Source organism: Ixodes scapularis, unplaced genomic scaffold (assembly GCF_016920785.2).
Source record: "Ixodes scapularis isolate PalLabHiFi unplaced genomic scaffold, ASM1692078v2 PGA_scaffold6__148_contigs__length_123643588, whole genome shotgun sequence".
Classification (NCBI taxonomy): Eukaryota; Metazoa; Arthropoda; class Arachnida; order Ixodida; family Ixodidae; genus Ixodes; species Ixodes scapularis.
The window spans coordinates 94,428,352-94,442,589 of NW_024609881.1; the positions used below are offsets into that span (position 1 = coordinate 94,428,352).

Consider the following 14,238-nt stretch of genomic DNA (forward strand, 5'->3'; position numbering starts at 1 on the left):
ATTTTGTCCTGAAATTGCGAAGCAAATCCTGCCCTATAGTAATGCGTAATATCGCCGCACGGTAATAGCCTCGAGTGTGCTCTTTCTTGTCGAAGATAACAACTTTCAGCTTTCGCCGCTTTCACGGTGCAGTGGGAGCCGATCACTACGTCGCGCGTGTATCACTGGGCCGTGTGTTAACCTACACGGCCCACCCGTTCACCCCGCTTCGCGGCGACAGTCTACGGCAGCTCATAACAGAAACGCTAACGCACCTGTCCCACCAGTCACGCCGCTTCACGGCGACAGTTTGCGACGGCCTATTACAAAAAAAGTAATAAAACAAACAAGCAAAAGGACGATCCCAAAATGAACATTTCTCAACTTGTCTCAAGATACTGTCCTGCCTTCGCAGTCTTGTGATCTTTCTTTCCGTCTTGTAACCTAAAGCCCTTTCAGGACCAGTGATTCCATTTGGAATCACTTCGTTTCAAAGTCAGCAGAAGCTTTTAAGTCCAATGATTCCAAGCGGAATCATGTTTAATACCATATTTAGCCTTTGAACTAAGTTTTCTGGCAACCTTGGGCACATCAATGAAGTGGCGAGATTTATGAAGCGGCGGGAAAACTCGATTGAGGCAATGGACGCTTGAAGCCGGGTTTGCTCTGCGATTGTCAAGAGTTATAGGTGAGAATAACTTTTATTGTTTGTTGAATTGTTCTTGATTACCTGCAGTAAGCCCCAGAGAAGCGATTTGAAGCAAGAGCTATTGGCCAGCAATTCCTAAATGTGAAACGCAACCTCAAACAAAATTATGATTCCATGTGGCTTCATTGGTACTTGGCAGTGTTGTACGGAACGGCGTTCCAAGGAACGGCGTTCCCGGAACGCGTTCCTTTTAGGAGGAACGAAGGAACGCCGCCGTTCCATTTTGCATCGGTGGAACTGGAACGGGAACTCGTTACATTTTTACTGGAACGGAAAGAGGAACGGCGTTCCTTTTTTTTTTTGTCCAGTGGGGTAATTTTTATTTTATAGAAGGAATTTATAAAAGTACAAAAACAATATCTCCATGAAGAGCAGGATCTCGTTAAACTTTTTGTTACTTAGGGTTTATTTTGTGTGGCCCTCGCTTGGCAATAGTCGGGTGCAGGAGAGCTAGCGAACACCGATTATTTTTTCAGTGCCCGAGGCTACGGTACAAAAAGCAAAACATTTAGTCTAAGGAAAAGACACAGAAGGAGAGGCATTTCAAACTCAGCTACTTCCTTTGCTTACACGAAACCTCATACACTCAGAAATTTGAGGCCGACTACAGCCATCACTGAATTTCCACAAAGAGACCTACAGCCACGACAAAAGTACAGGTCCTTGTATGCTCTATCGGTTAGGTCATCGCCAGCAGGCAACTTGGCAGTACACTGCGATAGGTGCGGTTGCAAACCCGTTCTTGCTAAAATGAGTATCTTACGACGACACAGTCAGCAGATGACTAGAGAACTTTTAGAGGCATTTTATATTTCGAAGCAAAAAGATAGGTGCGTTAGTTCGCCTTCCATGTTGGCATTATTGAGCAAATTTGACACGTGCGGGGGAGGGGGGGGGGGGCGGTGATTTGATGTGATTTTATGATCCGTGATCCTTGTCAATTTGTGTTTTCTTACAATTAATCTGTTGAGAGTCAGTGCTCGGTTTGTACACTTCGTCTTCTTGTCCTCCGTTGGTTTGGTGCTGTTTTACTTTTCGTTAATCAAGCCCGCTTGTATCCCGAACATCTGTCACTTTAGAGATACACGAAAAATTAACCTTTAGTATCCCCCTTCCCCCCCCCCCCCCCCCCCCTTCAAACTGGACAACGAATCCGACCTTCACGAAGAAGGACTAGTAGTTTTCAAGACTGACCTTCCAAAAGCCTTAACCTCTCCTTCACTTGCTCGCCTTGCGGACAGGAACATCGCGAAGCAACTGTTGTTTGGTTCGAACAGTGGACTTTCTTAGATTGAGACGTGTGAGAATGTTGTATAAGGCTCGTGCAATCTGGGGTAACACTAGATTTGGCTCGTCTGAATCGCTTGCCAGAAACGTGAAACATACCAACGAATGAAACTCTGTTTCAGATAGTTTTCTTCTTCTGGTGCCCTTCCGTCAGGGAGTTCAAATTCGTATGTTGCCATTCAATTTGATAAATTCAAGAAAAAAAAAACTTTGCTCGATTTAACTAAATATGGTAATTAGCACAATACAAAAGTAGCGTATATGTAACGATACGTATACGTTCCATTTCTTTTTTACTGTAACGGGAACGAGTTCCTTTTTCACGTATGGAACTTGTAACGGGAACGCGTTCCAAAAAGCTGAAGGAACGAGGAACGAGATTTCGTTCCTTTTTTTGAGGAACGTGTACAACACTGGTACTTGGAGGAATACTTTCCTCTGGGGGAACACGCTGCCTTCAGTTTGTGTAAAATGAATTAATGTTGGGCTTGTTTGGTTTCTGCAAAATTTTATATGTACTGGGTGAAATGATATGGTTTTATGTGTGATATATGATTTGATTTTATCGGAACAGATGGCGACTTTCAATGCCGCGAACTTTTATGGGAAGAAGAAAGAAGAGCCAATAGCTGTCCTCATCCCCCAGAGTGATGTATCTGAGGCTGAAATGGACTCTTCGGATGAAGAGGAAGAACAACTCATGAGAACAGGAAAAAACAAACGACAACATGCTCAAGATGATTGTCCAATTGATATCAGTCTTGAAGTCGAAGGTGAAGGCGACGCCGAGGAAGATCAAGCCAGCGCAAGTGCGATACTTCCACCAGCGTGTCCTAAAGAGAATAAGCGTTCAAAGAAAGAAGCACCGATCTGGAAGAAAGGCGACATCATGCCTGTGAGCTCGGAGTTCACAGAAGGTTTCGGACCCCCACCTGATGAACTCCCATCACCATACCAGTATTTCAAGATGTTCTGCGACGATTCAGTCTTCGAGAACTTCGCTGCACAGACAAATCTCTACTCGGTGCAGAAAACCGGAAGCTGTGTGAAGACGACTGCAAAAGAAATGGAGCAATTCGTCGGAATTCACGTCATATTGGGTGTCGTCAAGGTTCCGTCGTACAAGATGTACTGGAGTGAAACCACGCGTTATTCCACCATCGCCGATGTGATGCCAAGAAACAGATTTAGTAAGCTGAGATCTCAGTTCCATATCGCTGACAACAGTGAGATGACCCCACCCACTGATCCCGACCATGACCGGTTATTCAAAGTCCGACCGCTACTTGCCCAGGTGTCCAAAAACTTGGCTAAAGTTGAGCCCGAAGAGTACAACGCGGTGGATGAAATGATAATTCCCTTCAAAGGTCGATGCGCACTCAAGCAGTACCTGAGAAACAAGCCCGATAAGTGGGGCATCAAGGTGTTCGCCCGAGCAGGTGCCAGTGGATTTGTCTATTCATTTGACGTGTACGTGGGCAAAGCAACGATCACCCAACCTTCTGATCTCGGCATTAGTGGGGACATTGTCATCGAGCTCACAGGCTCGCTTCCACCAGGCAAAGGCTTCAAGGTTGCCTTCGACAACTGGTTTTCCTCGTATGGATTAGTATGTGCGTTGAAAGAGAGGGGTCTTCTCTCTGTTGGCACAGTGCGCCCGAACCGTCTCCCGGGCTGCTCATTCAAGAATGACCAGACATTGAAGAAGGAAGGTCGTGGAAGTTTCGATGTGACCACTGAGCAGAAGGGCAACGTAGTCGCTGTAAAGTGGTACGACAACAAGTCTGTCCATTTGGTGTCATCCTATGTTGGAGCAGCCCCAAAAGGACAAGTTGAAAGGTGGAGCTCCACCAGCCACAGTCATGTGACTGTTGAACGTCCTGCCATCGTCAGTGAATATAACCAGTTTATGGGGGGCGTCGACTTGTGTGACATGCTCGTGGAGCTCTATCGCTGTGATATACGAGGTAGAAGATACTACCTTCGAATCGTGTTTCACCTCATTGACGTTTGCGTCGTGAACTCCTGGCTGCTGTACAGAAGACACTGCTCACAGACTGGTACGCAATTTCGGCTACTTGTGGAATTCCGTATGCAGATTGCGCGGGCACTCCTCAAAGCAGGAAAACTGGACGAAAGAAAGCGTGGTCGGCCTTCTGCTCTCGAGACGCCTCCTCCCAAGAGAGCAAACGCACAGCCCCGGCTTGTTCAAGATGTTCGCCTTGACATGATTGGTCACTGGCCAGTTCACTCGGAGAAGAAACAGAGGTGCAAGCTCTGCATAGTTTCATACTCCCGAATTCTCTGCGGGAAATACAACATGCACTTGTGTCTCAACAAAGACAAGAATTGTTTTCGAGCTTTCCACGTCAAGTAGAGGCCAACTACACAGCTTTTGTATGAGGACACCCAAGGCAACAAAGTGCCAATGATGCCAATTGGAATCATCCAATATACCAACCATGTTAACACCAAATCATGATTTAGCTCCATTTTTTATTCACATGTTTAATAAAGGTTCCTATTTAGGAGCCTCAATTTTTTACCGCGAATCGGCATAATTTGGTCCTGAAAGGGTAAGAAGGGCGCTGTGTCAAAACAACAATAAAAATTTAGGTCAAAAGGTAAGAAGGATCGAACTACGAACTTGAACCTCGGACCGTCATTCAACCCATTCGACGAATCGCCCTTCGACAGATTGCCCCTTTCGACAAGTTGCCCTTCGACGAATTGCCCTATTACGAATTGGCCTATTCGACGAATGGGCCGTCGACAAGTTGGCCGGATCCCAGTAACTATATGCCATTACCGACTAAACCGATCGAGTAAAATATATGCGCCCGTAATCCTCCGCATTTCCTGAGTGTGTGAAGGGTCTAGCCGGTTATAGAAAACAATAGCGCCGTGACGATGAACTTTTGGCGCTGGTTCATTGTGTCGGCTGCAGCAACAGCTTCTAGAAACTAAAGCCTTCGCTCTTCGTTTTGTTACGTCAGCTACGTCACTTCTCCTGCTGTTCTTTTTTTTTTATACAGAGAGGAGAGCCAGAAGTGTGTTTTCACGCAACGCGCATCACCGATGATGCTGACGAAGCACGCAAAATGGCTCTGGGGAAATACTTTTTTTTTTCACCCACCTTTCTGATGTGTTTATGAGTGTCAGTATGAAAGATTGAAGTTTGTTATAGGTTGTACGTACTGAATATAATACAAAATATAAAAGAAAAAGGTCACGCGACGTGACGATGCAACCTTATCAGACAGAGAGCGGCTCGCTAGCGATGCTAAAACCAGACATTTGGTGTGCAGTCGGGCAAAGTGAAAAGCCGTTCGAAATGCGGACACAACACCAGGGTTGTAAAAGTCACTTCAAAAATGTACCTAAGATACAGTTACAGTTACTCATACGAAAATGTACCTAGGTACGTATCTAGCTACTCGCTTAAAAATGTACCTAGGTGCAGGTACAGTTACTTCAAAGGTACTTTTTATTTTCACGCCAAGTATTTTTTCTCAAATTTGTCACATTATTATTAGAAGTAAATCCTTTGTATACTGGGATGTACACAAAAACAAGTTTGATGAGCATGCTTTATTGGTGTCAACGGGCCCGCCCTGTTCCCGCCCTCTTCCCGTACGCTAGCTACCAGCGAAGTCAAAGCTAGCGCGAGCCCAATGCTCTGTGCATTCCTGACTCGCGTGTGGGCTCGTGCAGTGTGGGCACCGTTACGGGCTCCATGCGCGCGCTTGTAGCTTCGGCTGCGCTCGGACCGAAGCTGAAACGAAGTATAGTTGAGTTTCACTAAGTTTCACCAAACTCTGGATGTAGTGCTGGTAAAGCCTCACCGTCCTTTTCGGAGCACAAAGCACTGCGCGACTCGCGCGACTGTGGTGTCTGCTCCGCGGGTGTCACTTCTCTGCAGCGCGTCGGTGCATGCCAAGGAGCGCACTCAACGGGTTAACTCGCCGTGATCCGATCGTGACTTCGCCAGCACATCTAAAATGAATCGGAATTTTTGAAGCAAATATAAGATACCGCAATATTAGAAGCTGCTGCCCAAAAAACAACTCTAATCTGAACTAAAACATTCCACAACAATGAGGGTCGTCAGATGCTGCTGCAGATACCTGAAAAGAAGTGCAGGCTGATAAAACTAAATATCTTGTACCGTCAGAACTCAGTGTTACATATTTAATTGTATTTTTTTATCTGACGAGCAGACTTTAAGCACAACAAAACGAGACTTTATTTTAATTTTTTTTTTTTTTGTGTTTACTTTGTTGAATTTTATATAGCCTGTCTTAAAAAGGCGACAGGCACTGTGTTCCAATAATAGAGATGGGCTATATATAGCAATGCGGCATTATTTCATTTTCAAGTAATATGCCAACATTGGCCGGACCCTGCTCCAAAAGGGCCACTACCTGCTCCAAAAAATATTTCGCCTGCTAGAAGGCCTGCTCCAAAAGGTCAAATGGCACTTCCATCACTGTGTAAAGTTTGTTATGTTCCGTACTATGTGCGTTTACGTCCGTCAGTCGGCCAAGAGATTGACGTCGCGTCGCACGTCAGGGTAGCAACTTTTCGTGCGTACAATACGCCTGCTACTGATTTGTCGTTGCTCTCAACTGCGGATGTTCGATAACTGGGACTTAGAACTTTGCAGGACCCCCTCGAAACCGTTGTTTAAAGCCTGTCCCTGTGTCAACTCACTCTTTGTCTTCGACGTGTTTCCACCCATTCACCACTCTGACTTCACCTATATATTATATATGACGAAGTAGAGGTCCCTCGGTAGAACAACGGAAACTTTATTTTCGACGTTTCAACCCGAGTCCGGTCTTCGTCAGGAATGGGTAACAAAGAAAGGTTTGGTCATGCTTATACAAAATTACGGTGCAAGTCCATTTTTTCAGGGCGTCTGGAGCGACGGTAAGAAGTCGTTACAAAGATGTCCGGGTACGCTAGGTAAACTAGGCTTCCGAGAAAATGAACCGACCCACAACAGTTATCTGTAAGCTGCCTTGTCATTGGTCATTTAGATATCGTCTTCAGTTTAGTTTTACTGGAAGCAACCAATTTTTCCCTTTTTATGCCCGCACGTCCTGAATTTTCCGCCGCTGTTGACCATCTTTGGCGTCTGGCAGAAATATCGTTTTCGTCTCAAGTACTAATGCTGAAACCTAGTTGGACTAGTGTCCTGCGCCGCTGAGCTGTTCTGATACGGTGCATTAAGTATTAACTAGCCATGCTTTGCTTCTTCAAAGTGTCTCACAAGGAAGCACTAAAGAGTGTCGACAAGAGCAAGACGAATGTCGACGGAATAAAACGGAAAGCCGCGGCGCCCAACGAAAGACCCGAATGTAGCACAGGCCCTCCACAACATAGAATAGCAGCAGCCCAGCCATCAGTGGCAGACTACATCAGGAGCTCAAAGTCTCCGTTCGGCCAGAGTACGAGTGCTTCGATTATGTGCCCTTGATGTTTGTATCCTTCTACTGCTGCAATAAGTTTTGACAACGAAGCTTGCCAGTTTTGTTGTGCTTAATTATGTGAAATGAACATTTACATATCTAAGGTCTCCCAATACTATTTTCCGCACGTAATTATAGCTGTGACTCTGGAAGTAGTATTTGTAGGGGGTATTTTAGAAACCAGGAGGGAGTTTCTTCAGACGTAGGTATTTTCAGTTTTGTAAAGTGCAAAATCTGAGTTCAATTTATTGTGGGGAAACACTACGTGATGTTAAATTGCTTTAAGACTGTAATTGTAATTTATTTTCAGTTATATGTTATATTGTATTTTCTACGATTTTGACGAAGTGAATAAAAAAAGTACCTGTAAAAAGTAACTTCACTTAGTTACAAGTTACTGGAAAATGTACCTAAGATACAGATACAGATACTGAGAAATGAAAGTACCTAAGTTTGTACCTCAGGTACAACAAAAGTACCTAGTTACCGATTTACAGTTACTTGTACCTAGGTACTTTACAACCCTGCACAACACGCCTGTGTATTCCCTGCGTCTGTCGGCGAACTTCGTCAAACACGAAGTTGGGGCCGAAGACCACGGAGTGCACAAATTGGACTATCCCGACGATGACTTTGCGTTTTTCTCGCCAGCGTCTAATCGACGCGTCACGAACTTTCGGCTCCAAGATTGTGTTTGAGGAGTTCGGACCCCTGAATCTCCAGTGTTTTGTGTGCAAATATGAGGATCAATTCCTTATAAGTGTTGTGTGCCGTGGTGTTGGGAACATTTTGCCGTAGAAATGAAGGGCCACACATGCTCCTTCCCAACCGGGGCTCAACGGCATGTCCAGGAAATTACGGCAAACCCGGAGAAGAAGTTCAAGTTACGAGCTCTTCGAACGTAAGTTCGTTTTGAACCTTTTTGTTTTACTATTTTACTTTTTCACTTCCAAGTTGCTGTTGTGGAAGAAAGGTTGATGGTACAGAAAACAACGCCGCTATATTCCGAATTCTCATGGAGGCAAGGTAGATATTTTTTTGAACGAGTTACCTCTTCGAAACGGTTTTGAAATATTTTGTTGATTTTAGCATGCGAGTAACCTGCGCAGAATATTTTGATTTCTGTTATAGCTTTCGGTTTCGATATCGCTGATTATGATTTAGCAGTTCGGTCGTCTAAGCCTCCTTCTGTGATATATAGTACGCGGATACTTTGACTCTGTGACTGAAGACGCACAAGTGCGAATACTGCAGATAATATCGGGTTTTGTAGAAGCCACTTCCTCACGAGACAACGGTTCATCATCTGACAGATGCTTTAAATTGACGGGGTCCGCACCTTTTAGCACAACTGGTCATAAGTGCGGTGATGCGCGCACAGGTTGTTGTGAACAAGCTTATGTCACCCCAGTACATCGCCCAGTTCTTGTGGTTGCGTCATAAACGAAGTGTTGTCTGGCATATTGCACTTATTACGTCGCCGGAGTTTGAGCAGCTGGACACGTGTAGCACCGACCACACACCTCCAAGCAGTGGTTAAACTCATCATCTCCTTTTCGACTAAAGTCCTCAGCCATGCATACAAAGGATGAAATCATGCCTTAGTACAGGATGCAGGTCTGCTTCAGCCAAAACGTGTCTGCATGTGTTCGCAAATAGCGAAAGCTAAACAAAAAACAAAAAAAAAACTAAAGGGAGCACGACGTTTATCAAAGCGGATATACTAAAACACGAGATGGAGAAAGAAAAAAAGTTCTCATGAAACGAACATTACATTTTGTCACGTTCATTTATCACAGGCTGGCCTTCTGGTACGTAGTCGATAAGTCACATTTCGTGTCGACTTTTTTTGTTTCACTTTCTTCAAACCACATTTTTTTTAAATAAAACAAACAACCCCTTAAATAGCCCACGGTTACTTATTCATGTACATTACCCTAAATAAAAATGTAGCCGTTCAACCTCTAATAGGAGCTAAAAAGCGTGCTCTTATTTTTTTTTTTGTGATTAAGGGAAGCATTTAGACAGAACTCGGCATACATGACCCTCTCACATATTTTCTAGTTGTGTTGTAAGCATGGACTTCAAAAATATGCTTCAAATTAAAAGGTTCTTGAATTCGAAGCAGCGCTTTGCTTTTATAAAGGATATCAGCTTAAATTATTGAGGAAATCATGCAGTCGCTAATATTTATCCTAAGTGTTTTCAGTTCGTGTAACTTCATAGTATACCCATCATTAAGGTTGTAATTCAATTATTAACGTAATTTTCAAGCTTGGGTAAGTGACATTGGTACAATATTTGCGATCGAAACTAGAGGCCGCCCCGTCAGCGCCTCAACACGGCAAAGCCCAACTTTCAGCGATGGTTGCTTCTGCGCTCGCTGGTGTAGCTACAGTGACGTCACGCAAAGGGCGCGCAGACTTTAGCCTCTAAAAGGTGTTGGCTAAGGTCGAACTTAAAGTCAGACAGAGTATACAGCTATCCTGTTTATCTCTCCCTCCACCCCCCCTCCCAACACCCCTTCGCCATATTCTTTTTGCAGCTACAATTTGAATGGTGCATATTGAAGCTTTATATGTTTTCTAATTTCGCATACCGTGTGTATCTTGTCGTCTGCAAGCACTCTGTTTTTTTTTTACAGCGACCTACTCAAAACAATCTTATCTGTAAATAAAATTTTAATTATCTATTACACATAGCCTCTCGCGGCAAAAAACAGTTTTGAGAAGCGCACCGAAAAAAAATGTCCTATTTTCTTCTGAGCGGCACTAACATTTACCTTCGACTTAACTTATTCACTTTATAAAAACCCATCTGGCTTTACCTTCCAAAATCCCCCAAAGCCCGGCTTCAATTTTTGCATGGTATACATTTTAATTTTAGAAGAACGGCGACAACCGCCAGAGATCGGGACTCCTTGCGGAGTGCCTAAAATTCTGAAGCGCACAGTCAAATGGCAGATAACTTCAGAAACTAACATGCAACATGAAGGGTCGCCACCTATTATTAAATAGGGCGTTCTCTCCATTACATGAAAATGTTGGCTAGGCTAGGTTTCGGGTTTGAAGTTGTAGGATACGAGGGGGGGGGGGGGGGGGGGAGGAGGGCAGTGCTTTAGGGCGTCCAGTGACTACTAGGAGACTTGATGACTAAGTCTTCGCTTTTTCGAGCTTTGTTTATTTTGTGCTTCAAAATTAAGGCGAAAGTTTTATTCAAGACCAAATACTTTTTTGCCCTCGGCACAATTCTTGAAATGAGTATTATGTGATCTTCACAATTTTGTACCACATTTTGCGCCGCTAATTTCTGATAATTTGCTGAATGGGACAGGATTCGCTATGGAGAAGTGTGGATAATTGGGTACGGTGGTAGAATGAACTGTGCAAGTCTATACTAAGATATTAGATAAATAAAACCTGGATGAAGAAAAAAAAGCATAGAAAAAACTTTTTATAATCAATACCTCCCTCACAGTGGGACTAAAAAAGGAAGAGAATAAAAAATAAAGTATAGCCTCTTCCCGAGGCCACTTATTTGAACGAGTATAAAATACCTTTGGGAAATCTCTTTTACTCTTCCTTTGAATAATGCTGCTTGGCAGCCTAAGTCTTCATTTGGGAGCAAAGCAGCCAACGGGTTCTAACGATGAATAATATAGTGCTTCACTGTGGGGAATTGCAAATTCGTTAAACTTCGAAGAGAGTAATCAATGCCCCGCAGCAAAATGTATTTCCACCAGAAACATCCAAACCCTAAACACTTCGACGAGTTGGATGAGCGTCGGATGTGGCAATTCCGCAATGACGTTGGTGCCGGGGGCTATGGACCCTGTATGTCTTCAAGCACACAACAGGACGGAAAGCTACCTTACCCATTGAGCCAATGAACCGGCTGTCTTACATTCATGCGATTCTACCTCGACGACATGCACAGATAGAAAGGCGCAATCACGTGGTTCAAACCTAGCGTTTATTGGTGCAACCGAGACTTTTCTTTTATGTCACTTAAAGCTCATAGACAAATGGAGTACAGTTCATTTTCACGCAGAGCGGTTCGGGGCGAAAGCCCCTTTTCCCAGCGTAATCACACGAGCCATGCATCGGAGTTGGATACGCCGAAATGAAGTTAGCGTTTGCCGCTGACAACTCCGTGGGGAGGGCAAATCAACCGAACGCGCTCCTGTTAATTACCTCGACTGAGCGTCTGCAAACAGAAGCTCAGCGTTATGCCTGAAGTGCGAATACGGTTGAAGAGTCAGTCGCTGCATTCAGATATAGGGCGGTTCTTAAACACGTCACACTTTGAAAGAAAATCAAATATGAGGGTTTTGAGGAGATTTAAATCGCACTTTGTTTTGCACCGTGCTTGGATATCTCATATGTGCAGAATACTTGAAGGCCTAGTCGAAAATTACTCATATTAATTTCTCATTGAGCTAAGGTTCAGAAGAAGATTCGAGCAATATTTAAATATAATTTCTTCAAAATAAGTACCGAGAAATGTTATGTGCTCATTATCGTATGACCACTATACCGTGATACACGTTAAAGATTTTGATTAGCATCCGCACATCATTCGATAAGTTTCAACATTAGATGCGAACCACCCCAAACGTACGTCAAAAACAAACCAACTTCAATGCTGCTCTAAACACTCGCGTTCATAATTACACAAACACCAAGGAAAATACCGGGATTGTAGGTCTACACACCGCACGCGCTCGCCTAACCCCGTATAAGAGGTTCAAAATAAATAATAAACATAATCATTCGACCACCGCGCGTGCAAAATGCCATTTGTAATGGGATTTTGATTTAGAACAGTTACTGCTGCAGATGCCAGCACGTGCAGCGCTTGTAACTATCCTCGCAGCATGCTCCTTGGTGATTGCTGTTGTCTTCCCACATCGCCAACGGGAAAACAATAGTGATCGCAGACTTTAGAAATACGCCTCGCTCGACACGTGCTTTCTCACTCTCGCACGTAACTCACAAACGGAAAAAACAATAGGGATTTTAACATAACGGACGCAGTTTTATCGCATGATAGCTCTAAATTTAACACTTGCTTTAGCACACGCTACGCAGCAGAGATTTTTTAATAGGTTTCTCACCCACAACGCCAAAACCCAAGCATCTCGCGCTGGCAACGTCCCCCAGATACAGTAACTATTTCGATTTCACACTAGAAATTTTGTAAATATAGAAGAAAAAGAAAACACAAAAAACACGCAAAAAAAATCAAGCAATCGGTTCAAAGTAACATTTTAGATTTGCTTAAATACGAGAATGCGACGCGAGCGGTCCACCTGTCGTGTCAGCTTGCGTCGCCTCGGCAAGGAACATCTCGTGTACTGACCTAGACACCGTACCTTTGCCCTTAAAAGTTCGCGCATCGAGAGCAGCAAGTTGCCGGCGATTGTTGCCCACCTTGCTGGGTCTTTCAAACTGTTTGCGACGGGGCCCCTCCCGTAGGAGTGCTATGTGATTCTGTATCTAAAATCGCAGTCCCGAGGAGGCCGCAGGCGTCGCGCTCATGACGACCCCAGAGTGGTTGCAGCTGGGTCCTGGAAGACGCCACTTTTCTAATTGTGCTCGTCTTTGCTTTAGCCAACTTCTGGCGCTTCACGAATCCTCCTTGGAGCAATGCAAAGACTCTTTGCGCACGCACGCAATTACCAAAAAATTTGCTTACGCAAACGAAAAAGGGCACGCAAAGCGCAAAAACGCGGTTAATGTTCGGCGCTTGCGCAATGGCAATGACACTATTCCTTGCGTACGCAAATTCTTTGCGTACGCCATTTTAAAAGTTCCCACTAGAGAAAAATGTCACACAGTAAAAATACGTAATGCGCTCCCGTCATGCGTGATTCAATAAGAAATGTCGCGGTTTGCGTTTCTACGTGAACGTTATCGCCGTTCCAGGGTGAAGTTGTAAATAGAAATCTGAAAAGAAAAAGGCTTATCAAGGGCTAATAACCAGAGCACTGTGCAAGTTAACATACATTCGGCCCGCCACACGTCGATAGTACGATCACAATTATTATTCTCTTTTTGAGCAAAATTTCCGTAAAACAAATGGAAATTAGGAGCAGCTATACAAAGAAAAATGTGGTTTTGATCAGTTTCACACTAAGTCCGATTGCAGCCAACGCTACGATCCGAGACAGCCGATCATACAGTGATAAAAGCGCATCGTCAAGGCACTTGTCGTCTTTGCTTGTTCACTATCGCCGCGGCTATGCCAATCAAGAACAACAACAGAAAAAAAAGACCGTTGAAGATTACGCAGCGTTCACTGTGCGTGATCAGGACAAACGAGCAATGGCGACGCGCGCCATGATGATGCACTTTTAGTGCCACCTGATTGGCTGCGCGGATTGCATACATTCGGTTGGGGTCGGACGTAATGGGGAACTGAGTTCAAAAATTAGGCGTAGGCGTTTGGGCACACGCCTCCCTATAGTCGACACTAAGGCCCCTTTATACGGAAAAGTAGCAACATCCTTTTGCAGAATGCCGCCTGCTATCTTGGGCCGATCGAGGCGGCGCTACCTTCGACGCGCGAGCGCGAAAGAGCAAAATATAGCAATAAGAGTGTGCATGAGCGACAAGAAGGGAGAAGGAATGCCTATGCTCTCGGAGTGCAGTGCGTGCTATGAGCTCTTGTCGCCTTTAAAATAGCGCCGACTGTGCAACGTCACGGCTTTCATCGTCATTCTTTGAGCACATCTTTCGCGGCTGGTAGACCGTGACAGTGCGCTTTTAGCCTGCGTGTATGAATTTG

General features: G+C 44.5%; 1 protein-coding gene across 1 annotated transcript; it reads left to right on the plus strand.

Annotated features, from left to right (window-relative positions):
- The first annotated feature begins 622 nt into the window (after positions 1-622).
- Positions 623-4,457, plus strand: LOC115324888 (piggyBac transposable element-derived protein 2). Its single transcript, XM_029985590.4, has 2 exons — positions 623-667; positions 2,550-4,457. Exon 2 carries the CDS (start codon positions 2,550-2,552, stop codon positions 4,350-4,352), a length of 1,803 nt encoding a protein of 600 aa, XP_029841450.2. The 5' UTR covers positions 623-667; the 3' UTR covers positions 4,353-4,457.
- Positions 4,458-14,238: the final 9,781 nt, after the last annotated feature.